The sequence below is a fragment of the Gallinula chloropus genome, assembly GCF_964237585.1.
Source record: "Gallinula chloropus genome assembly, chromosome: 2".
Taxonomy (NCBI): domain Eukaryota; kingdom Metazoa; phylum Chordata; class Aves; order Gruiformes; family Rallidae; genus Gallinula; species Gallinula chloropus.
The window spans coordinates 45,261,200-45,286,486 of record NC_140086.1 but is presented as its reverse complement, the minus strand read 5'-3'; the positions used below and the strand labels follow the sequence as shown (position 1 = coordinate 45,286,486).

The 25,287-nt window shown below is 41.9% G+C and overlaps 1 protein-coding gene across 1 annotated transcript in view; it reads left to right on the top strand.

Moving 5' to 3' along the window:
• The window catches only part of LOC311189023 (chloride channel protein C-like), a gene marked incomplete at both ends in the record, with an annotated part of 74,903 nt that overhangs the window by 23,154 nt on the left and 26,462 nt on the right, over positions 1-25,287 (top strand). Inside the window, 2 exons of the mRNA XM_084260607.1 lie at positions 902-1,073; positions 18,129-18,295. Coding sequence (XP_084116733.1) covers positions 902-1,073; positions 18,129-18,295 — 339 coding nt within the window. The remainder of the gene's footprint in view (positions 1-901; positions 1,074-18,128; positions 18,296-25,287) is intronic.

The following is a 25,287-nucleotide window of genomic DNA, read 5'->3' as shown; positions in this document are numbered from 1 at the left end:
TTTGGCTGGATAGATATAGTCAAGTCTGTCAGCCAGCACCTGTGTTTCTGACCCAATAACCTAATTTTTATAACAATTATAGAACTACTAGAAGTGTATCCATCAAGAAAATGAATCAATTACATGAAAGATTGGTAAAAAGTCGTGTAATGGTGCAAGATGATGCTCCTCAAATCAGATAATACATACAATATATATGGCTATTGTATAAATAATGAATCACCATATCTGGAAGGTGAATGTCTGTACAAATCCAGTTCATTGGCTGAAGCTTGAATCTGTATACTTAATTCCTTGCATATGGAATGAAAAGCTGAGTATCATTTCAGCTGTTACATGCCCAAATGTTAAATTTTGGTTTTGTTCTTCAGTGTAGAACATGTTTGGTTTGAGGACTCATGGGTTCTCTTCAAGCTTCATTCTTGGTTAGCTTTAGGCAGGCCATTAATTCCTATTACTTAATTTTGCCCATTTGTTATTTGGTTGTAATATTTGACTTGCCAGGTTTCTGGGGCACAGGTAGACTTAATTGTAAGACATTATACAAGGCTGGAGCTCTAGAAATGGAGATTTTTTAATCTGAAATATCCCTGTGTATATATTTGTGACCTGTGCTTTTGTCTGGATTCCTGTAAGATTTGTTCTCATTTGGCTCTGAAGGATGTTAAGACAGACATGCCAATAGTCCTTTCTCTTCAAAGTATGGTAACTCTGGAAGCTTCACGGCCAGTGATTGGCACTAAGAAAATGCTCATACCAAGGAAGGATGCCAGAACTTTTATTGGGAAAGGAGTCACTACACAAGTTGACAAAATTAATCTGGGATCAGACGAATATTAGAAGCATTTCTAGAAAACTCTACAACTGGCAAGAAGATTGCTCTTTTTCTTCTTGCATGCAGGTACACAGGAGCTTTGTACGGCAGGATAATCGGTTTGATCCTTGTTTCCATATTTGGTGTTCAAACTAATGAATATGGAGCATGGATTGATCCAGGTCTCTTCGCCGCCATTGGAGCTGCCTCCTTTTTCAGTGGTGTATCAAGACTAACCATCTCCCTCACTGTGATAATGGTAAGCATATTAAGATTTCAGGTATTTTTGTGGCCAGGGTTGAGTTGAGCTTTTGCTGCTTCAGCTAAATGAACCACAGGTGGTGTCCCATACACACTGAACCACAGAGAAGTAAATTACTGGCCTGGCTATGTCTAGCTTGCCTGATGAGTTGTTTTTGTGGTTTGGTTTTTTGTTTGTTTGCTTGTTTTTTTTTTTTTTTTTCCTGGGGCCTTTTATTTGAGAAATATATGCCTGGAAATAACACTTTGACTGAGAAATGTGACTGTGTTCTTTTCCTATATTTATATTTTTAGTGTTGCATTAGTTGTTTACAAAAAGAAAACTGAATATACTATCTCTTGTTTCTTGTGGATTACAAAAAATACTAGGATCACAGTGTTTGGCTTGTGAACTGATTTCTGGGATGAGGGCCTTGTTTTATGTCAAGGTTGAACATGGACTTTTGGATGGAGTAAGTAAAGGATTTGTGGTGGTACAGGCAAGTGATGCAATGAGAAGCCCCCGGTCCCTCTGGTAAATGTTTGCTTTGTAGGTTTAAAAATTTTGCCATTCACTTGGAACACATTTCATATTTCTGTTTCCTGCCCCCCCTCCTTTTATAACAAAACATTTTGAGTCTGCACTGCAATACTTTCCAGGAAAACCTCTGAAAGCTAAAGGATTTGCAAATAATACTTTTATAATTAAAGAGAATCTTTGCTCTCCCCCAGTTGCAACACCTGGGGATGGTTAGTTGTAAGACACAGCTGAAATTCAGCTTAGTCAACAGAGAAGTGATGCTGAGGTCACAAGGGGGAAGCTTTCACCCTTCCACAGCAGGACATTCAGGTCCTATGACTGTTACTGTGTGTGGAAATTTCACCCATGACTAAACCCAGGCTTGGCTGCCTGGCTGGTTTTGCCCAAAAGAATCTCATTGAAATCTTTGCAGATGTCAGAATTCACCCAGAGTGACCAAGTCAGGATTTTCCCTCCCAGTACGCTGTTGCGCAGTGTTTGATAAAGTAGTTGTTTGTTGGCACTCACTCTGAATTGGGTTCATTTTAGTGATAGGTTGTGTAAGTTATGTAGGAAGCATCTTTTTTGTTCCCGTTTTAGCTTGAAAGGTGGTGTATGTGCATAAAAAAACTTCTCTATTGTGAAATAATTTGATTATGGGAACATTCCTCCTTCAGTGTCCTCTTGGTACTTTAGCACTTACTTATCCATTAAGTACAAATGCACTCCAGTATTTTTCCTTCTATTTCTTTTGTGCATCTTTTGGAGGTTACTGAATAATTTTTTGGCCAGCTACTAAGACTGCAAGGCTTGAAGGAGGGAAAGTTGGTGCCTGAACCAACAATGTTTTGAGGGCCCTGATTGCCACTGAATGTAACTTCCAAAGCAGGCCTGAATTTTATTGCAATGGCTCAATCAGTATGTTTTAATTGAAGTTTTGTTTGTAAACCTTTACTTCACGGCCTTGCTGCAGATATAAGTCCTTAGTGGCAAAAGCAGTTGATTGACACCTTGCTTAGCTTTGTGCTCATGAGGCTGTGCATCATCACAGGGACGTGAGAGGTGACTCTGTGCCAGAACACTTGCTGGTCTTGGATGCCAGAACTGACTTCTTTTGGTTCCAGTAGAGAGAAAAAGCTTTCATTTTATTTGCCTCAATTTCCTCATGCCTTCCCCATTACCTGAGCTTGCTCTTTTTTTTTGTCTGGGTGCCGCTGTGATGGTCGATGTACAGCATAGGCAAAACAATAGCTGGAAACTATTAAGAGAACTGCAGGGGGAAACTCAGCATTAGAAAAATGAGGATTGCACTGCAATGTGTTCTGAATTCCCCTAGGTGTCATGCTATAACTCTTCTGCCCCTCTCTCCACACAGGCAGATTGTGTTTCAATTCATGTTCCTCCAAGATAAATAGCTGCATTGCTTGAGGAAATATTAATTTTTGAGGAGAAAAAAGGTCTTGGACATGACAATGCAAAAACATAATTAAAAGGTTGTGCCCTCAAACCATAAAATGCACATATTTTTCCTATATTGTCTGATGGGTTCAAAAAGAATTGAGAATGTTTGCTTTGGCTTTTCATGCAGCCTTCCATTTGGAAACAGTTATGAATGTGGGACTTGTAGTGAACAGGTTTGTAAGGAGCTTTTCTTTTTTATTTTTTTTCTTCTCATGGCAGACCCCACAGGCATCTGCCCACCTCTTCTTTCTTGCAGCCTCCTTCTACCCCCCATGCTGACACTTAACCCCCATCCTCGGCAGTAAATGGTAGATGTGGTGACATTTTCCTTGGCAAGTACAAGGACCAGCTTTATTACTTGCTACCCACAGCCGTTTGTCTCCCACGGCTTTTAAGAGTCATGTGTCCTGACCTTGCTGGCCTTGGGGTGCTCTGAATGTGGGAGGAGGAATGGTATCTCCCTACGATGTGTTTTCTCTCTGGATCATTCTGTATGTTTATCATTCCTTTTGTATTTTTATCCCTCAATAATGCTGTTTTGCAAGGGTTAAAATGAAAAAATGGCACCAGGCTAGCCTAGGATTAGTGTTCTTGTCTAGTATTTGTGATACCCCTGTGTGCAAGCTGAGAAAAGCTTGATTTACACCGATTTGGATCCTTTGTCCCCTGAGTTGTTGGTCTTTCTATTACACACGATGGAAAATAGCCCTGACTCTCTCCCCTTTCTTGCCTGTCCTGTCCAAACAGAATTAAAGCTGTATGTCAGTTTATTGGCCTAGTTTATCTCTCCAAGAAATCTCCTCTGATGGATATGGGGAATGCAATTAATTCTGAAAAGGTTAAGACTCAAAACCTCCTCTGAGTGCGAAACACTGAAATATCAGGCTTTTGACAGATGTAGACTAAAGGAGAAAATAGAGTATTCCTTAGGATTTGGAAGGGTAACTGCAACGTTGTTATACAAACCAAAGGGAAATCTCTATCATAGAGGAGTAAATCTGTCTTTGAGTCTTTTGCTGATGGAGAGTGTGGCTGCTGTGAACAAGTGGCTTGTACTAACGGGCACAGTGTTGGTACTGAAATAAAAGGACCATCTGATGGGCTGTCATAGAATCATAGAATGCTTTGGGTTGGAAGGGACCTCGAAGACCATTTAGTTTCAACCCCCCTGTCATGGGCAAGTACAGCCTCCACTAGACCAGGTAACCTAAAGCCCCATCCAACCTGGCCTTGAACACTGCCAGGGAGGGGGCAGCTACAGCTTCTCTAGGCAACCTGTGGCAGGGCCTCACCACCCTTACAGTGAAAAATGTCTTCCTTATATCTACTCTAAATCTACCCCTCATACTATCGTTACATGCCCTTGTAAAAAGTCCCTCTCCAGCTTTGCTATAGGTCTCTTTTATGTACTATAAGGCCACTATAATGTCTCGCTGGAGCCTTTTCCAGGCTGAACAAGCCCAACTCTCTCAGCTTGTCCTTGTAGAGGAGATGCTCCAGCCCTCTGATCATAACGCAGTGACCTAAGGATTCCCACAGGGTAGCACCTCTACAGTCCTCTGCTCTACCAGCTGAGCTATCGAAGGGACCATAGTGACAAGTTGCTTGTTGATGCCTGTCTGGGTCTGAAATACAGCAAAAAGAGCAAGCCATATGTAAAATCTTCTGTATTGAAGGCTCAGAGGTAAAGTAAGTTCGTGTTTTCCACTCTCTGATTCCTACATGAAGACTGAATCACACTGGCAGAGCACTGAGTATAACAAACTGCACTGCTGTAAGTGACCACTGCCCCATAGTTAGGAAACATGGAATATTTGTTATACACATTCCATTAAAAAAAGAAAACAAATATTTATTTTTCATGTAATTTGGATACCTCAGTTGCAATGTGTACTTCTGATATGCCTGACAGCAACATTCCAGGTCACTTTGAATAAGTGAAATACAATAACCGTATCAGCAGGTAGCAACAATCAAACTCTAACCTCTTCCCACTGCCTCTGTTTCTTCAGTACTTCTAATTTAGGCAAAATGTGCTTACTTCAAATTATACACTGGATGTACTGTTGCAAATGTTGTGGCCACATTTTTGCTTCCTCTGAGAGAACAAGTCTTAAGAAAAGTGTAGAGGCCTTTCACGAGAAATTTAAGTAGAGCATCAGCTGGGGGGGTGGGGGGGGCACTTACAGGGGACATGTCAGGCATTTCTTGTTTTATAGATGTGATGTGAGAATGTAGCACAGACAACCACCCAATCCAATTAACTAGAGAGAAGTTAGAAGAAGAGCAGAACTCTGGTGTGAGGTGTTAGAAAAGTTAAGCACAATACCTGTAAAATATGTGTGAAATGTGTGGTATCCACTGCAGGGTTTCCACAAGAGAGCTGTGGTGCTTAGTGGTTGTAGGAGGCAAGATGCTGGGTTTTGAACCATTTCCAATAGTGATGATGCAAGCAGGAAGGGTGGTTTTGAAAATGCTAAAACAAATATAAATTTTCAGTCTTTCCTCGCTGAGCGGAGGTGTCAGACACAGATAATATCACGTCGCTGGTGCTTGAAGACCAAACAGTGAAAAAAACCCTGGCTGCTCATGGCATTGCTTGTCTGTGTTGTTGCTAAAGAGACCATCGGGCGCCAGGAATTCTCACTGATTTAAATAAAATTTCTCCTGAGTGAGGCCTGATCTAATCTGTGACAGGTCTATTCCACAGGCAAAGATGGCTGAACCATACACTAACTAGGCAAGTAAAATGTGATGTGTGTCATGCTTGGATTAAATGTACACGTTAGTGGGTGTAAATTCTAGGATTTCTTCTTGTCTAATGGGATGCCAGGAAAAGCCTGTATAGCTGGGAGTAGCTGGATTGTCTTTTTTTCCACTTCAGTTTCCTTCTCTGAGGTGCTGGAGACCCGCAAACTAGATTGCCAGCAGATGTGTTTGGGTCTTGTTTGGTACCCAGTTATGCCTTGTAAAGTTTCTGTGATGTTCCCTGGCTCACCCCTGAAAATTATTAATACTAAGCTCTTTTGAGTGATTTTGGGGGCACATAATGGGCTGACATGCTGGGTTTTTGTTTTCTTTTTCTTTTTTTTTCCCTAGATCATAAAAAGTTTAGAAGCAGAGAGTTTTATTAGAAATGGTGGGTTGCCTGCTTTTCCTGTGATGCTTTGCACATCTGCCAGAACATGAATGATAATTCCTTAGTTTTCAGTTTCAGCCTGCCTGGTGCCCCCCGTTACCTGTCACTGTCTTACAGTGGCTGCTAACAGGGCAAGGCTGCCCTGAGAAGGGAAGGAGGATGGGCCTGGTGGTACGTATGTTGCTCGTCATGTGAACCAGCAGTGTCCATTTGCCTATGGCAGCCTGCATCTCCATTTTTGTGGGAGCTGTTTCTGCCACCTGGAGCTCCTGCTTTTCCCTTTTCTCTTCTCCTCCTTGAACTGGAAAGTAAGGATGGAAGCATCTCATGGTATGAAGTGGTTGTCTTTTTTGACCATTCCACAGGGTTAGTCCCTCTCTGGTTTATGAATACCCAGGACTGTTGTGTAGGCAACAAGAAGAGCCTACAAAGCTAGCTGCATGTCACTCAAGGTGGTGTTTCTGCAGAGCTGGCAGGTCTTAGAAGTGGAAGGGATCTTCATTGCCAACTGCACCTTATATGTCATTGGTTCATGTACTTGCAGTCTTCTTGCATCTTGCTCTAGTAAGAGAAAGAAACAAACCCCCCCAAACAAACCCTTTAAACAGCTGACTTTAAAACCCCAACTCCAGTGCAGGTGCCATTCTGCAATGCATAGTTTCCACCTAGTTTGTCTTACCCTTTCTTTTTTTTTTTTTGGGGGGGGGGGGGGTTGGGTAGTGGGGTGGGGTGGTGTGTGTAAATTATGGAATGCACAAAATGAGTACTGGAGAAAGCTGGGTTTGTGTACCACTGCCCTTATGTTCTTTCTGAATGGAGGAGCAGCTGACCCTGAAGTGATGAGACTCAAGAGCTGTGGCACTGTCACGCTGTGGGGTTCAGAAAACAGAAGCTATGGGGTTTTTGTTCATGACAACTGTTTAGGACAGGTCCTACGGCATGAATAAGTACAGGAAGCAGGATATTTTGCAAGATGTCAAATTAAATTATTTAATCAGTCTTAAAAGAAACCAGTGTGTTTTCAGCACATAAAATGTGGTCTAACACCTGAAGAGGGTTCCCATCCAAACACATAATGCCATCCAAAGTGCAATCTCTTCATTGATAAGGATCATAGTTGTCTGAGGTGTGAGGATGAAACTTCTCTGAGTGCCGAGTGCTTTCATTGTACTAGCAAGCAGGAAAACAGGTGGATTTGAAACTCATGATTTCCTTGTTCATGAGAAAAATCTTATGGTCAAATGTGATGTCTTTAAGGTCAAATGCAGCAAAATGTTCTTTGGTGCTCAGCTTTGTGGTGGGAATGAGTATAAACATGGAAGTCTGCAATAACATGTATTTTATCAGCACCATGGTTGGAAGGACTTTAAAAAAACCCCTTCTACTCTATTTTTTGACTGAAAATGAGCTCATCATTTGTTTTTACATAAACCTTGAACATTTAATCAAAAAGCTGAACACCTGAAAGACAGAAATAGATAAAAAATATTTAAATTGACTTGCTGTAAGTTTTGTTGGTTTATGTTAGCCTTTTTCTGTAAGGAATGATATATTTTCTATGAAACACCAAAGAGACTTTTGGTAGGAAGGAGGAGGCAATATATGGTGCATCGTGGGAGACGTAGTTTAAACTGAGAGGCCAAACCAAATCCAAGCTTAGAATTCCCAAGAGAAGCCAAAATAGCATCGCAAATCAAAGATTTTTGGGTTTTAACCTAAAAAATACCGCTCTATAGGGATGAGAAACAATTTGTCAAGTCACTGGAACATTCCATAAAGAGTTTATGCTTGCAGGGAAAAAAATGAAAGAAACCCCTTTTTCTTTCTGGATGGTAGCCTTGTGAACCCAGCCCAAGAAAGTCTGAACAAGTCCCCCCTGATTCATTCATTCATCATCTGTAAGGGGGAACTGCAACTATGGGACAGCTGGTTAGTCTGTAGGTAATTCACAAATGAGAAGAGAATCCAGCTTTATCTCTAATATAGCTGTTTCAGCTCTGGCACCAGGGTTTCATCGGTAAAATAAACAGACATGACTGAATTGTACATGGATTCAATTGGCATTGAACTTTCGGAAAGTTCAGTTGTGCATCTGAAATATTGAAATTGAGACCACATCTCTGTTTTAAATACACACATTGGAAATGAAGTTGTAATGTGAGAAGATAACATTTTTATATAGTCATTTTTCTGGCTCTAGCTTTCAGTAGCTTTAAAGGTATTTTATAAATAAAGCGATCTAGTGTATTACAACATACAATTGTACATTTGGGACGTGTAATACAAACCTTAATGAAAGTTCATGAGAATTTAATGTGCAGAAGTTATTTTTAATTCACAGCATCTTATCTGGTTTTAATTTTTTTCAAATTACAGAACGCAATCGGGCTGTCTTATGTACTAATTCTTTGCCAAATTTAATTTGTTTCCAAATTAAAGACATTTTTCAGCTACATTGTCATGAAAAGCATCTGAAACCATTAAGTTTTGTTATATTTTTAACTTTAAAACTTTCAGAGTGTTGCCAGTAGTGTTTTTTCCAAATTTTGAGAAAATGATTTATCTCTGGGACAAAAGCTACCACAATAAGCCTATCTCTTTTCTTTTTTTTCCAGCCTGAGGGATTTATTATCATCTTGAATTAAAAAAACCATGTAACCGGGTGCTCTAATGAATGGGGGCTCAGGGCCAGAAATCCCTGTTTGCTTATTGGTCCCAGCTGAAACAGGAGCAAGTGGTTACTCAACCCAGCAGCTGCTGGGCTGAATATGGTCTATCAGTGGGAAGGAAGGCTCCTACTGTAGGTCCCAAGAGACACAAATCCCTAAGGAAGAACACGGCCTCCCTTCTGCTCAAGATGGGCAGAACAATGTGTTTTGTTGTTGTGTTTTTCACCATTTTCCACGTAGCCCAAAGACTGACCTCAGGTTACTCTGGTCATACTGCTCCCATCTCATGCTCTTCCTCAGCCTGACCCTTGTTCAAAGACAAGAGAATTTATTTGGAAGGCTCAGATCATGCTTTTCCCTTTTTCCTCCTCGTTTAGCAGAATATATACAATGCTTGGGAGACAAAGACAAAGGAAAGAGCTGACTGTGAAAAATGAATACATCCTCACAGTGTACATTGGCAGCACAGACCTTGGGAGATCTCTGATCATGCCTTCCTCTGACTTGCTCAAGATGGAAGGGCATGAAAGGGACATTTGGGCTCCTGGGGCAAACATAGCTCGGTGCTCTGGAGAGAAAATGATAGAAGAGTACACTGCTGCCTGCCGGGAAAGTCATTCCTGTGTCAGAAAGCAATAGAGGCCTATGACAGGTCATGTCAGCATCTGTCAGGCCACATTGGTGTAGATGAGAGAAGATTTTGACCCTTGCTATAGAATGGGGACACATGTACGTGCTCTGGATCAGGGACCATGCTTTGCACTGCTGGTTAAAAAGGCATGGACTATGGAGTCCTCACTGGAAGGACATGAAGGCATATGTGCACGCTCAACAGCCAGGTTCAAATTCTTCTCTCCTTAGATGCTATAAAAGTCGTTCAGTACTGTTACTGCAGCAGGGTTACTTGATACTTGATTTAGCTTTAGTCAGGATTCTCTGCATGGCCAGTGCCTTCACTTCAAGTCCCCAGAGAGACTGAGAGAATGCCCATAGTTGATTTTCCACCTGATTTCAGTACTGAAAGGAAAGGTTTTATGCAGAAGTTGGGACAAATATGTAGAATGCAAGATTTTTCACATCATGTTTCCTTCAGAGAAGGCAGAGGAAGTGCTTAATTATTTGGAAACTCATTTGGCAGGTTCTTCCCAGTGCTAGACTGTTTAATCCATCAGCCCGTCACACTTAAATACTTTAGGGCTCACTTAACGTTTTTTGTTTACACCTGAGATGGTTCACAGAAGTTGTTTTGACAGGGCCTAATTTTCTGTTACTAAGCTGCCTGATTTTTTTCAATAATGAAGAGTTTAAAGCCTAGTCAAAACAGTTTTTCACAATCTCCAAGGCTGCAGTGGTTCCTAGCAGGGTAACTGTTTGCTCTGCCGATGCTGCCTGGCAGGAGGAGCCCCGTGTGTGTGAATGGTATGGTTAATGTTATTTTGGAACCCAATTGCAAGGGACATCACCTTTTTACAAAGATGGGGAGATGTGTAGTAGTGTAGTACTGATCCTCATCTTATTGAAATTAACTCCAAAATAATTGGAGTCACGATGTATAATCACCAAACTGTTAAATACATTAGGTCCTACCATTTTCTGTTGAATTTGCTCCAACTCAGGGAAGAGCACTGTGTGGTTTTTGGCAGTAGCTTGTCTGGAAAATGAAATAAGTGAAAATATACTCTCATGGAGAAGGGGATGGGGAACAGTTTCAGGACCTCAGATTTCATAACGCACAACTTTCAGAAACAGGAGGCTCAGTGAACGAGTGAAGACCTGTGTTTGTGTTGAGAACAACAAGCTCTTGTAGCTTTCTTGTTCTGATATTTAAGGTCTTATCTCCTACTGATGTCAAAGCTGAAATGAAGCAGCCTGTGGTGCAGAGCTTTTCTCAAACAGCCTCAGTAAATCCACTGTCCAGTTTGCAGCTCTCTCTAGTTGGCTCTTTCTTCTCCAGCCTTTGCTAGACCTCAGGAGCTGGGGCCGTAAGAAACATCACATTCTGGAGATGCTAGTTTTAGCATTGCATAAATAAGGCAGAGATTCACTGCAGTTGTCTATCTTATTAAACACCAAAATCCTCATGAACTACAATTTAAAGAATTCTGTGATACTGAGGGTTAAGGAAGTACAAGGTTGCTTAGCTGGGTTACTGTACAGTACAGTGCTTGTCTTGGAAGGATTTGAAACGTGAGCCTACCGAATATTTAGGCATATTCAGCAATGCACATGCACAATGCTGCTTTTTTTATTAAGAAGACGGTTCACTTGACACAACATGGACCAGCATTACCTTCCTGAGACACAGATTTAAATGGCTTTGAGACCTCCTTTCAGGGTTTGGCATCTGCTATGTGTGGAAGGTAAAGAGCCAGATTACAAAGAAATCACCGATAGATATCTTTCCGGGGGATCTTGGCAAGACTTGCTGTTATCACCTATATTGTTTCCTCTATCACTTGCATCCATTGCCACAACATGTCAAAACAGGTGTATTTATAGGCCTCGAGGGACTGGAACAAGAAATCAAACATTTGCATAGCATCTTCCATCCAAGTTCCCAAGGACTGAGGCTCAAAGGATTTTGATATGTTTCCAGGGATTACCTAGCTGTGCTGGGTATTTCTGCATTCTCTTTAGCAATCTCCTGCTGCTTTACTAGGTGTTGGAACTAGAAAAAAAATGTTCCCTTCTTTTAACAAGGAAATCATCAACAAAATACTGGTTGGCTTCAGAAAAACTCACACAAATATATTTAAATCCATATCGGAGACGACCGGGCCGAGATCTTACGAGTTACAGTAAATTAAGCAACAGTGCACAAGTGTTTGGACAGAACTAATTTGCTTAAAGAGAAAAAGTACGTGCCCTGTGCTAAGGTATTATTTTGTGCTCTGTCTTGGCAGTAATTAAGCTCTAGGGTGCTAGAGGGTGCCTGCTTCTCACCATGGTCTGGAGTAGTTAATGGGGTTGAGCTTTGGAAGAGGAAGAATCCCACTAATTGTACAATCCTCCTGGCACTGGGGTTTGTCAGGATGTCCTCCCAGTGAACCTACACCGGGTGTGCCGCCCTTTGTAGAGTGTGATGCACAGCTTCGTGTGCCTGAGGCTGCAAGAACTAATCATTTTCAGCAGTGTGAGAGAACTTGAATGCATAACCTTTCAGGGCTAGCATGACAATTGTGTCTTTTTTGGGAGATTTATTTTTACTGTATTGCAGCATCCCACTTTTCCAAAAATTTCCAGCAGTGATGGTGATGAGTGATAAGGAGATACAGTAAAGTGAGTTGAGTTTATGGATGGACTCCTTGGACTGTAAAGGATTCCTGTAAAGGTGAAGTGCACAGGAAAGGAAAATTTTTCACTTCGTTTTAAAGAGAGAGATTAATGGAAGTTCAGGGAAGGGAGTATTCTGCTGGATCGATATGTGAACAAGGTGCCTCTTTTGGCAAAATCCCAGATGAAAATAGTGGACTGTGATAACAGCATTTCAATTCATAGTTTGTCAGGACATCATTAAGTGGGAGGTAAAGAGACTCAAGTGTTCGACATACAAGCTGCTTAGGGCCAACAGATTCAGAGATTAAAGAAACTGAAAGGCAGATCTGCATTGTTTATTAAATGGCTGTGACAATACAAATAAATTAATCCTGGGAGACATTAATTCCATGAACTACTATTCTGCATGAACAGCACTTTTACTGCTGTGACTAGGGAATTGTTCTCCCCTTCTTTACGTCAGGCAATCAGCTTGCAACCTTGTTGGCATTTGCTCCAAGAAAAAAAAATGATCAAAAGTTTTCTGCTGGCTCTCCACCCTTTGGAAATGTTCTGTTGACTATGAACAATTTTTTTCTTGGTGTCTTTAACCAACAGTAGCAAAAATTTCAAATGAGGGACGTTCTCGATGCGTGTGAGTGAAATGAAATGTCATTTCCTGGGGGAGTGTGTACTCTTCCACAGAATCTGGTGGCACAGAGACCTGGAGGCTGTGCCCAGGGCTGGTATTTTGTGTCAGCTGTAGCCTCAACTCAAAAACTATTGCACTTGGCAGGTAGTACCATGACTTCATGTCCCTTTAATGGCTATAAACAGGAAGAGGGTAGATTTAGACTAGGTATTAGAAAGAAATTTTTCACTGTGAGGGTGGTGAGGCACTAGCATAGGTTGCCCAGAGAAGCTGTGGCTGCCCCCTCCCTGGCAGTGTTCAAGGCCAGTCTGGATGGGGCTTTGGGAGACCTGGGCTAGTGGAGGTGTCCCTGCATGGGGTTTGGAACAATATGATATCTAAGGTGCCTTCCAACCCAAACCATTCTATGGTTCTCATCCACCCACTTGTTAAACTTGCTCTCAGACATATTGTCTTATAGTTTTGTCCAGCAGCTTCTTGTTTTCCTCCCAATATTTTACAAATTCCAGGCCTTTCAGTGAAGCATGTGTAACCTTTTGAAGAATGACAAACATATTTCATTTGGAGTTTGCTTCTATTAAGGATGATGGCCTTTATATCATGGGACGGAAGGAGATTTTTGTCTTTTGTTTGTTCAGTCTGCCAGGCAGCACTTCTATTTGAACTTCTATTGGAAATCTTGAAAAACAAATTTGACTACAAAATAAATATCTTTTTTTTTTTTTTTTTTGCCCCAGTTTCTTTTTGAAAGGCCCTCTCATGCATTTGTCATCATAGGCTGCAAGTAGCAGGGAAGGTCTCTTGCTAAATGGGTTTTCAGTAGAAGAAAGACAGTTGGTTTGCAGTATGCAGCTGGCTGACCATCTTTTCTTTTACATGGCAGGAAAAATAGAGGGTTGGGGGGATATTCACTGTATCAGCAGCCTTGTGTCTAATGAGGTTGTTTGGTCTCTGTTTTCTGGGCTTGAGTAAAACCTTTTAAACATGTTAACCACAATTTGATTGAAAAGTGGGGGAGGGTTTTTAACAGTGAGCTTTAAGTAAACTGCATCTTTTTGAATTTCCTGGGCAGCTGCCTTTCTCCCTTTGATGTACTTTGCCTGGTGATGCTGTTAATGAAATGCATAATTATGTGTTATATAATAAAACAAAGCTAACATGAAGGTGCCTAATAGATTATAATGATGTGGAGGCCTGAGAAACTCAGGACCATGGGGGTTGTTGAAAAGTACCTCCGGTGACAAAGAAGATATTTAAAGAGGTTTGAATAACTGTGATAATAAATTAATTGCGGTCTCTGTGTGTCTAAATTACATTCTTCAAGATTTTGTATATAGAGAGAATATTGGGGAGGGGGGGAAGGTGCAATTTACTGGGCTGCTGATGTATGAAGTGTCAGCGCCGAGTGCTTCCAGCGCCTATTAGCACTGCTGGCTTTGCATAGACGGGTGCCCTAGGCAAAGACATTTTTGGCACAGCCTGACGCACCCGTAGGATCAAAAGGGGGAAAAAAATAGAAAAAATCTGGCAATATACACAGAGAGTAAATTGCATCCTTAAAGAGCAGCCCCTAAAATGCAGACTTGGAATGAATATCAATAAATGAAACGTCAGGTTTAATGGCTGAAGGGTTGTAGGCGTTTGGTGGCTGCCCCCAACTTCCCCCTTTCCTTTCCCTGCTTTTGTCACCTTTGTTTTATCTCTCCCTCTGCGACAGTCTGTGTAGTTTGTTCCTTTCTTAGATTCTTCAGGAACTGGCTTGAACAGATAGGTATTTTTAAAGGAGAGGCTTGAGTAACGTTCCAGCCCTGGACCACATGGACTCCGAGTGGTGCTGGTCTGTGGCTGGGCTTGCTTGGCTGCTGTTCTGGGCTTACAGGGCCCTGTCTGCTGGGAAAATTACCATGCTGGGAGCTCCAGCGTGAATTTACAGCCTGCTAGTTACTTGGCACTAATTCCCTGGCAGCTACCAAGAGGGTTTTTGTGCCGGTTAGCGGTACGAGCGCGCCCGTGTAAGTTAGGTGGGCTCCCTTTTGAAGGTGAAGTATGTTGTTTTTCACTTCCCAAGCACCAAGGGTACCCAAATGGGCAGTTAGCGCAGGGTAGCTAATATGCAGTAAATTCACACCCAGGCTCACCCAGGGCTCACTTCCTCACGCAGCTGAGTCCTGGGGCTCTGCGCTTTGTCTCTCTCAGCAGGGAGCAGATGGCCCTTCTCTAAATAGGGAATGCTAATAAAGCCTTATGACGAGCACGTATATGTGCACGTATAGGTTTGCATGTGTCCTTATGTTTATATAAGATGACTTGAATCTATCACAGTCCTTGGATTAACTTGTGCTTCCTTGATTTTCATCAAGATACCCTGAGGAGAACTTTGCTGCTGCGCTGTCATCATCCTCGGCATTAATGGACTTAGGTTTAAGCTGCAAGTTTTGATGAATTATTCCTTTTTTCTTCGGCACTAAGAGCAGTGTACTACTTCTTATGTGGGTGACTGCATCTTTTACGTGAGAATCTTTCTTTGTTGTGATTCCCTTCCCCAGCATTTCTTACTTGATCTCTGGAGTTCATTTTTGCATTTGATATGCTTTTATAGCTAATTAATGTTCACCCACAACTTAAGAAGCTCCAGTAAGAAGGAAATAAGGTTTTCTCTAGCTCTCTAAATACTTGGATGTGAAATCAAGTCAATTTTTTAATAAACCTGTGGCTTTAGGCTGGCCTTCATAGATAACTTGATCCATAATTAATGTACGGCTTCACCTTCTCTCAAGGTCACATTAGGGGTTAAATTCCCATGCAAGTTTTTCTTGAAATTTTAGAAATTATTGTGTCTGTTTTTCATGCTCATGCTTCAAATATATCACTGTTTTTTAAGTAATCTGCAGATTTTCTCTATGTTTTTCCTCTAGTATTGCTATTTCCAAGAAAATTTCATGTCGCAAAAGTTGCTTCTCCGGTTTCCATCTGTAGCGAGAGTTCAGGACAACTCTATCAGCTCTATTTTGGCCAAAGTTTACATTTACTTACATACAAAAGATATTGCTCAAAATGCTTTTAACATGTCTTTTTTTAATGACCTCAGCCATGCTAGCCTGCCAAAGATAAACAGCATTTCTTCTCGGCAGGCGTTAACTCTTGGAGGAAGTGAAGTCCGACACTGAACCCAGAGGCACTTGCTCCGAGTGTTCAGTGCACTGTTGAAGAGAGGAGCCACCCCCCGCCCCAGATCCCAGCACTCAGGAGGACTACAAGGCTGGGGAAAATTAGCACAAACCTCAGAGTGTCTCAATAGCAGATGTAAAATGCTGCTGAATGTTTGTGACAATAAAGGATGAGGGCCTGGGCCAGGCCAGCTTGGCTGTTCCCACTAGAGGATGGGAGGGTAGGAGAAAAGGATAAAATGGGATGAAAAACAAGGAGGGGAGCCTCGAAAGCCAGGCTCTGGTTCTTGATGTTATGGAGATATTCTGTGTAGGTTAAAGCAATCACTTGAGAGTGGTTTTTAGAGTTTGAGTTTCAAGAGGTTTTAAATTTAGAGTTTTAGAGGGCTTTTACAGCTTTTTAGAGTGTTCTTATATTAATTTTTAATGCTGTTTTTATTCCAGAAGAGTTCCCCATAGCAAGATACATTAAAAAAGCCCCAGCCTTAAAAGGAATCCACAATAAAGGAGTCTCCGTCTGTGTGAATGAGTTGCGGCAGATATGATGAAGCAATTCTTAAAATCCCACAGTTGCTGTTTTCCTTTCAACTGACATGTTCCTGGTGTTTTTAAATAAAACAGTTGAATACCAGGTTTAAAGAGACATTCAAAGAATGTGCTGTGGTGTTATTAGAAATCCGTGGCTATGTCCAAGCAGAGAGGACAGTTGCATGACCCTGTTGTACACAGCTGGATGTGCCACATGAGTCCCTTGTTGGGATATACTGTAAATCATCCTGGATGTTATCTTTCCAAATCCAGAACAGAGACAGCATGAGGGTGAGAGTATAAGCCTGGATAAGTTTGCTGCAGTTTATCAGGCAGAAATGTGTTTATTGGCATTCTTTGAATGCAGAGTCTTGTAGTACTTAACAATCTCTAGCTAATGAGGTCTATTAAACTGCAATGTGCTGCAATTCGCTTTGCCTGAATTACAGAGACATTTCTGGGCAAAAGCTGCTTAGTGTTATGAGGAAAGTTTGCATATTTAATCCCAGGATATTTCCTAATGAATATCCCTTTTTAATAGGATGCAGTAGTAGGGGAAATAGTGGGAAGTGAAAGGAGATAGCAGTTTTGACTAAAAAGTCTTATTAAGGCAGTGTAAAAGGAATATTTCTGTGAATATTTTCACCGTGAAAAAATATTTCACTTTACTCTGAGTTGGGCATGAACAGGATTAAGGGCATCCACACTGCTCTTCCCTTTGTGTATGAGGTTTCACTCTGAATCCTTTACTCAAAGGCAGCTGCATCGGTGTGCTTTGTTAAGTCACGGCCACCATGGCTGTGAGGCATTTGCAGTAGTAGGTCAGGTGAAGTCAGGCTGGCAGTGAGCTGCCAGTACTGTTGTGGTGGCTGGATCCAGCCGTGGAGGCAAAAACAAGTGGCTGAAGGGGGAAGGATAAACCTTTACAGCATGCTACATTTTCTGTCACTCATTTGACTATGCACTCAATACACAGGGAGAAAGTACAAGTAAAGATCTTTCAGGGTTGCAGAGGTTCCTCAACAAGCAGCGCTGTGGTACCACATTCACAGATTTGTGAGCATGTGGCCAGGGATGCCTGCACCTCACTTTGTGCTGCCAAACATTGTCGGTAGCTGGGTGGTGTTCCTGCTGCTTGATCTCCTGAGCTGGACTTCTGTTGAAAGCTTCTTGTTCCCTTTTCTGGCATCCTTCAAGACCGTGTTTGTATGAGAAGCTTGCTCTGTCAGGAAGCAGCAGTATGGGAAAACAATTTTATATCTCCTGAGCTCAGCAAGAAAGAAAAAATATTTGGATTTGTTTGCATTTTTTAATATTTGTCACAATGCCAAGCTATTTTAAGCAATCCGGCTACTCCATCTCTACTTACCCTCCTCTGATACTTCAGAATTATCACAAGCCACCTGAAATAAGGGAATCAGATGTGTTTCAATGTAAGTGCAGTGCTTCAAGCTGATAGGAACGGGAGGGGGAGCTGTCACTGCATCGGCCAAGTCTCTCTGGTGGAAGTGTTGATCGATTACCTATCCCTGGGAAAGGGCAGGGAGAGCACCCTACGGCTTTTAGCAGGCTGAATTGCTTCCCGTTCACTCAGGAAAGAAGTAGGTGGTCCTGTGCAATCATTGCCATCGTCTCTGGGTATATGAAAAAGATGGAAAGTCCTTTGTTCTGTTTTCTCCTTAGGTAGAAATTACAAATGATGTTCAGTCCTTGCTACTGATAATGCTGGCTGTCATGGTGGCCAAGATGGTTGGTGACTTGTTCAACGCATCCCTGTACAGTTCTCTCCTGAAGCTGAAATGCATTCCTTACCTGGATGTGGAGCCTTTTGTTCATCACAAGAGAAAGTGGTGAGAGGTCTTTTGTGTTGCTGATCTCTAAGTTTTCCATGTCATGTTCTGCATGGAGATTGTGTAGGTTCTCTGAGATCTGCAGCTTGGAGGAACAAAGGAGTAAAAGGAGATCCTGACTCTGAACAAGGCCCCACAGTGTGATGTGCTCTACACATAGAACAAAAGAGAAGCCCTTCCCCTTCACATTTATGGTAGGATCTGAATTACCACTGTCACCAGACCCCAAAAAGTGCTTTGTGATGCCCAGGTACGTGCTATTTATTAGTGGTCAAATTGGTCCAGTGGAGATTTTCACAGACAGTTGTGCCTCTCTCTTTTGAGAAAATGCCACAGAGCAGAGGAACAACAGCAGAGTATGTAGGGTCTCTTACGGTGGACTTTTCCTTACCTGACTTCAGGATGACTGGTCTGGGCTTCCTGAGTGATTGGTATGGTAAGATGTACATTTTCAGGCAGCTGCTTCTGTCATCCAGGGTAGCAATTTAAGGCAGGTAGTACTGATTGTCTTCAGGAAGTGCCTCCTCTGACTGTAGACTAAATGAATAGCTTGGAAAAAAGTTATGGTTTTAATTTTTTAACGAAGTGTGAACTGTATCCTATTGCCTTCTGTAAGATAATGAGCAGGAATGCTGATTCTTTAAGGTGTTCTCTAGGAATGAATTGGGTAATGTGAAGAAACAGAAAGGAAAAGTGAATTGTCCTGGTTTCAGTCAGGATGGATTCATTTATTTATCATGGAAATCCTTTTTGTTGTCCTTAAGGCGTATTTGGGCACTGTATATATCCACAACCAAAACTATATGCAGGACTCTAACTCTCATTTCTCCCAGTATTGAGGTCTACTGGACAATCTCTTAGTTTTGAATTTCTTTTTAGAAGAATAAAGTATCGGTTACTCATCCTGTCCACACTTTATAACTTTCTTCCAAATGTAGCCATATCTGAAAGTTTTTAGCTGGCACATTGAATGCTGGGTATAATCTAACTGTATTTGACATGAGAAGAAAAGGAGCCAGCAATGTGGTAGAAGGGAATAAAAACAATCTGTGACATTATGGATGTCTTCTATATGTACCATGGCAGATAAAACAGAGGGGAAGAAGTCATAAAGTTTCCCATGGTATTCCAGTTAAATGACAAGTCCATGGAAAGAGTTATAGCTGCTTTCCTGGTTCAGAGCAAGGTCCTATTCACTTGAAGGACAAATGTATATATATATATTTATATGTATATATAAAATTTAATTTCCCTCCCACTCCTTTCTCTTTCCTCTCCAGGAACATTAAAGAAAGTTTCTGGATAACTTGGTTACAGAATATAATGGTACTCTAAAGCAAAATACATAGTATCACAACTTGGTAAAGATTTTATAGCTAGACACTTTGAAGGCTGCCAAGTTTTAGTTTAAATCCTCTTAGACGTGGTCTGAATAAGCTGATACACATCTGAACTGGCAGATGTAGTTGCTAAGCTGCTCTCCATCGTATTTGTAAAGTCCTCAGTGACTGGAAAAAAGGAAACATTGCACCCATTTTTAAAAAGGATAAAAAGGAGGACCCCATGAACTACCAACAGGTCAGCCTCACCTTTCTGCCTGATGAGATCATGGAAGAGAACCTGCTGGAAGCTGTGTTGAGGCATTTGGAAGACAGGGAGGTAATTTGAAACAACCAATATGGCTTCATAAAGGGAAAATCATGCCTGAATAATCAATGGCCTTTTATGATAGACTTCTGGAAGGCCTTTGATGCACAGCATCCTTTTAGCTCAGTTGGAGCAGTATGGGTTTGATGGATGGAATATATGATGGATAAGGAATTTGCTGGGTGATTGCATCCAAAGAGTTGTTGTTAATGGCACAATGTCCAAATGGAGATTAGTAAGATTGGTGTCTTTTAGGAGTCCTTATTGGAACCAGTACTGCTCAATATCTTTATTGATGATGTAGACAGTGAGATTGTATCCTTAGCAAGTTTGTGGATGGTACAAAGCTGACTAGTGCAATTGATACACCTGAGGGAAGGGATTTCATCCAGAGGGACCTTGACAGGCTTGAGGAGTGGGCCATTGCAAACCTCGTGAAGTTCAACAAGGTTCTGCATCTGTGTCTGGGTAATCACCAGTATGACTACAAATAGGCTAATGAATGGATCGAGAGCAACTCTGCAGACATGGGGATATTGGTAAATGAAAAAGTAGATGTGAGCTGGCAATGTATAATTGCAACCTAGATAACCAATTGTATCCTGGGCTGCATGAAAAGAAGTATGGCTAGCAGGTCAAGCAAGGTCATTCTCTCCCTCTGCTCTTGTGAGACCCCACCTGGAGTACTGGTGGGGTCCTGCTCTGAGGTCCCCAGTACAAGAAAGACATGGAGCTGTTGGAGCAAGTGCAGAGGAGGGGCAGAAAAATGATCGAGGGGCTGGAGCACCTCTCCTGTGAAGACAAGCTGAGAGGGGTGGGGTTGTTCAACACAGAAAAGAAGCTTTTGGGGAGTTCTTATCGCAGCTTTTCAATACTTATAGTGGTCTTATAGCAAAGATGAAGATAGATTTTTTTACCAGTGCCTCTAGTGATAGGGCAAAAAGCAACAGTTTTAAACTAAAAGAGGATAGGTTTAGATTGTGACATAAGGAAGATATTTGTTATGATGAGGGCCGTGGGACACTGGCACAGGCTGCCCAGAGAAGCTGTGGCTGTCCCCTCCCTGGCAGTGTTCAAGGCCAGGTTGGATGGGGCTTTGGGCAGCCTGAATGTTAACTTAAGGAAATTCTGCTTTTAAAGTAAAAAAATGTCATAATTGAACAAATTATGAAGCCTAACTTGCAGCCTTTGTAAGAATTCCAAAGCCAAGGTCCTAGTACGTGGCATGAGAAACACACAGACAAGAAAAAAATAAATTAGTCTCTGTGCGCGTTTCCTTATCTCTGTTTCCTGATCACTTCTGAGCATCCTTGACATTTGAATCAAAATTCTACAGAAAGGTGCCTGGCCATGACTTTTCTTTCCACGTGTTTTCCCTGTGGACCAAGACTTCTCATTTGTTTTCTCTCTGACTGGTCCTGCAGCTAATGAGATGCTGTGGGAGCCTGCCTATCTGCTTCTCTAGTCTTTCTTTTATCTCTGAGTGACCACCCAGAGTATGTTTTTAAGTTCCACTTCTTTGCTGTGCTTTGGGAGTATTTTTATCTTCAGATGTCTACACCCAGATGTCATTTTGCACAGGCTATCCTCTTTCTCTGGTTGTGTGCAGCTTGGCTGAGCATTTGCAACCACATTATTGCTGCTCTGGGAAAGTGTAGGTGACACAATTATGTGTGTGGCAGGTTCTATATCCTCTTTGTTCATTGTTAATTACTCTGCAAGATCACAAAATGTGTAAACTGTGCATTGCTGGATTCCTCAAATCATAACAGGGCCAGGGGTCAGCTGCGTAGGAACCGGTAGCTAGCATGTGTTTATAAATAGGTGATAAATTGTATTTGTGTATGCAGAGTGGAAGATTTGGATAACTAACAGCTTGCTTAAACGCCACAGAAATGCCACAGAAATTGGGATTCTTCTTCAACTGAAACAGAAAAAGCCTTTGGAAAACAGTGTCTGGTTGGTGGCAGGGAGGAGAAATAAGAAACTCGCGAGGACGTGTGCTCTTAGGGCCTCAGCACTCATACAGCTAGAGAGAAAGTGTGGATCTCTTTCCCAGTTCTTCGTCGGTGGTAAGGATGAAATGACCTCTGTATTTGATCATTTGTTGATTCCTCTTACAGAGCTGGATAAAATCCCCAGGCAGAAGATGTGTTAGACACTGAACTAACAAGAGAAAGCAACCTTTACATGACCAAGGTGTGTGTGTGGGGTGGTGTTAAGGTCCAGATCCACAAGAGAATTTAACTCATAACTGCTGTAAGCACATTAAGAAGCTAAATTATATGAAATTATATATGAAACTGATGGACAGGAAGCCTAGATCCTCAGTGGTACTTCACCACCAAATCTGTATTTTAGGCACTAGCATCTCTGGGTGCTTTTCCTCCTATGGACCAGAGAGGTTTGAGATTTGTTGTCTTAATACTCATTACTCTTTTAGAACTTCAGTGATCACCCTTGCTGTTGTATGCTGTGCCCTGGGTGATAAGGCCCCAAACACAGCTGTTTCCAGGACAGGGCTGCTATGGTGCACTGTGATTTCCAGCTACATCGCACACCACTGTAAACACCCCCCTTATAAAATCTGGTTCACTGGAACACTCAAAGCTTCTGGCTGCCAGGGAATGTTCTTTAATGAGGGTAAGGAGTACTTGAACACATCTATGACTTGGCAACCCTTCCTGCTTTTTATAAGCTACTATACACTTCAGAGAGAAAATATCTTAGAGGCTACTTTTTAATGGGACAAGTTTACTTAAGAGCTGAGTGGAGCTGGTGCCAGTAGTTCTGTTTTGTTCTAGCTTAATATTAGCCTTGTCAAAGTTCTTATAGCGTCTCCTGGGTGTTTCTGTATTGCATACCATATAAAGCTGGTTTTGGGAGCCAAGAATTTTGGCTGGAATATATATTATAGTGGTCTCATTATATTTTTTTAAAGTGTATCAGAGGTGGCCCTATATTAAAGATGGATGGAGCAAGGCTGGTGTTTTTTCTTTCTCTCTTCTCGTTTTGCCTTAGCCCACACCGCAGACATCGGATCCAGAATTTGAGCCAACCCAAGTTTGAGGGATTTTTGGGATCCAAGGTCCTGGTTTGGCCTGCTATAAAATTTAGGGTATTTAGCAATTTTTTTAGATGAGGTTTTGGATTTTGAAAATCGCCAGCCTTTGGGGGGTGATGGGTAGGTGCTTTTGGTTTGGGCCTAGCCTAGCAACTACTACACTAAAAGACTCCTTACCCATCTTGCTGACACAAGTGTTCAAAGACAATTTACCAAGATGCACACGATGCATTCCATCTCACCTCTCTGAGAATACGGTGTTCCGTGGCTGCTCAGCACTTCCATCCTGAGAGGCGTCATTAGCGGGTGGACTTGGCAGCGTTCCTGCATCAGAGGGCACCCAGCCCATCTTTTGTAAAGTGCTTGCAGTGGAAGCTGGACCCTGTTCTGGCTGCACAAAGGGAAAAAAGGAGCTGCTATAACAAGGCCACGCTTTGTCTGGGGAGAACCCTGGTTGCTACAGAAAAGATGGAGGGAAGGTGTTGAGAGGTGGGTGAGATTTATTAAAATTACATTTGGGCTTTAAGTTGCCTCTACATCAGGCTTAAGCAAACACAGCAAAGAACTGTTTTCAGTCCTGGTGTTTTCCTATTCTTCTGTGCTAGGTTTTGAGTTTTGTGTGATCCCCTTACCTGGCAAGCAACTGTACGAGCCATAAAGGGTGATATTGTCCCCCTGACAAAAGCACTATGGCAGAGGCAGATGTTGCTTCATCTGCATGGAAGAATAGCAGCTTGACCTTGCCTTGTTTCAGCGTGGGGTTGGTGGTGCCCATGTGGGATGGTGGAAGGGACTTATTGCTCCTTCCTGCCCCTGCACCAGCTCCCACAAGTCTCTGTGGGAAAGTCCAGCCTGTCTTCCTTCGCAATCCTTATGTTACTGATGCATTTTTTGCTCATGACAGGTGGTGATAAACAAGGCAAAGTCATTTACAAAAATGGCCTAATGGACCTTTTAAGACTTAATTTTCAGTGACCTAAAATTTCTGTTTTCTCAGAATTCTTTACCATTAAGTTTCACACAAATTTTCAAATTCAGCATCAAGTGATTTCAGTGACCAAATTTGAATAGTGTCTCTTAGGAAAAAAGTCACATGCAGATAGTGTAATCGTATTGATATGAGTATTTGGATGAGACAGGAAGAGGATGGCTACACAGAGGGAAGCAGGAAACTGAGGAGGAGTGGCTGTTCTGTTTTCAGGTCTGCCCCATTTCTGTATGTTGCTTTGGCTGAACCAATTAATTTTTCAATTTGTTCAGTTCCAGAAGGGAAAATAGTGCCTATATTCCTCATATGGCTTTAAGTGTCTGCTGTCTTTGTGAAGGATGGGCAAGTTCTTAAATGAAAGGCCTTACATAAAGACAAGATTTCTTGTGAACTCTAGAAGATGATGTTTGACATGGTCTTTTACATGAATCAAAATTATTTTATTTATTTAGATGGGTAAAACCATCTAAAGATGCCCCAAATTCTGTTTGTCTCACTGTTTTATTTTTAGAGTATAGCCTGATCAAATATAACAAATTACTCTTCCCATGCTGCAATAAATACCAGCAGATGTAACCCTTCCTTCAACCTACAACAAACCTTTCCCACCCTTAGCTGCTCCCTTCCCTAAAATGTCGGGGATGAGAGCTGGAGCTGGCGCTGTGCCCTCAAGGTTAGGAGCTGCAGGCTTACACAGAGCTGTGGGTGAAGAGCAAGAGTAGGGGTGTCTGAGAGGAGGTCTTGCAGAGACCCTTAGCCAGCAGCACCCTCCTCCGATAGAAAGGGCTGGAGGCTGAGTAAATAGCTCACTGCTGACCTCCTGCACTTGGAAGTGTATTGGTAGTTACTGCAGCACCCATAACCAAGTACAGGCAATAGAAGCATGAACACAGAAAAATATAGCGACAAGGAGAGCGAAGACAAGCCAACAGCCTGTCCGACCGAAATCCTCAGAGGACCTTGTAAATACTTTAATGTTTACGCAGGGCTTGTACATTTGCACAATTGCCTTTGCGTGAGCCCAAAGTGTTTTACACTGGAACGTTTTCAGGCTCTATAAGAAATCATATTTTCTGCTACGTCTGAAAACTGCAGGGTCAGCTTCTCTATTGCCCCCCCCCCCCCCTTTTTTTTTCCTGAATAATTAAAGCAGGATTTTCCCCCAACCCCAGGATATGCAAAATGTAAACAGCAAGTTCTACCAAGATTATATACTGATGGTTGTCAGGGTGTGCTACAAAGAAAACCTTTTGGATTTGCAAGTGAATGTTGCACTGTGAATTGTCAGGGAGA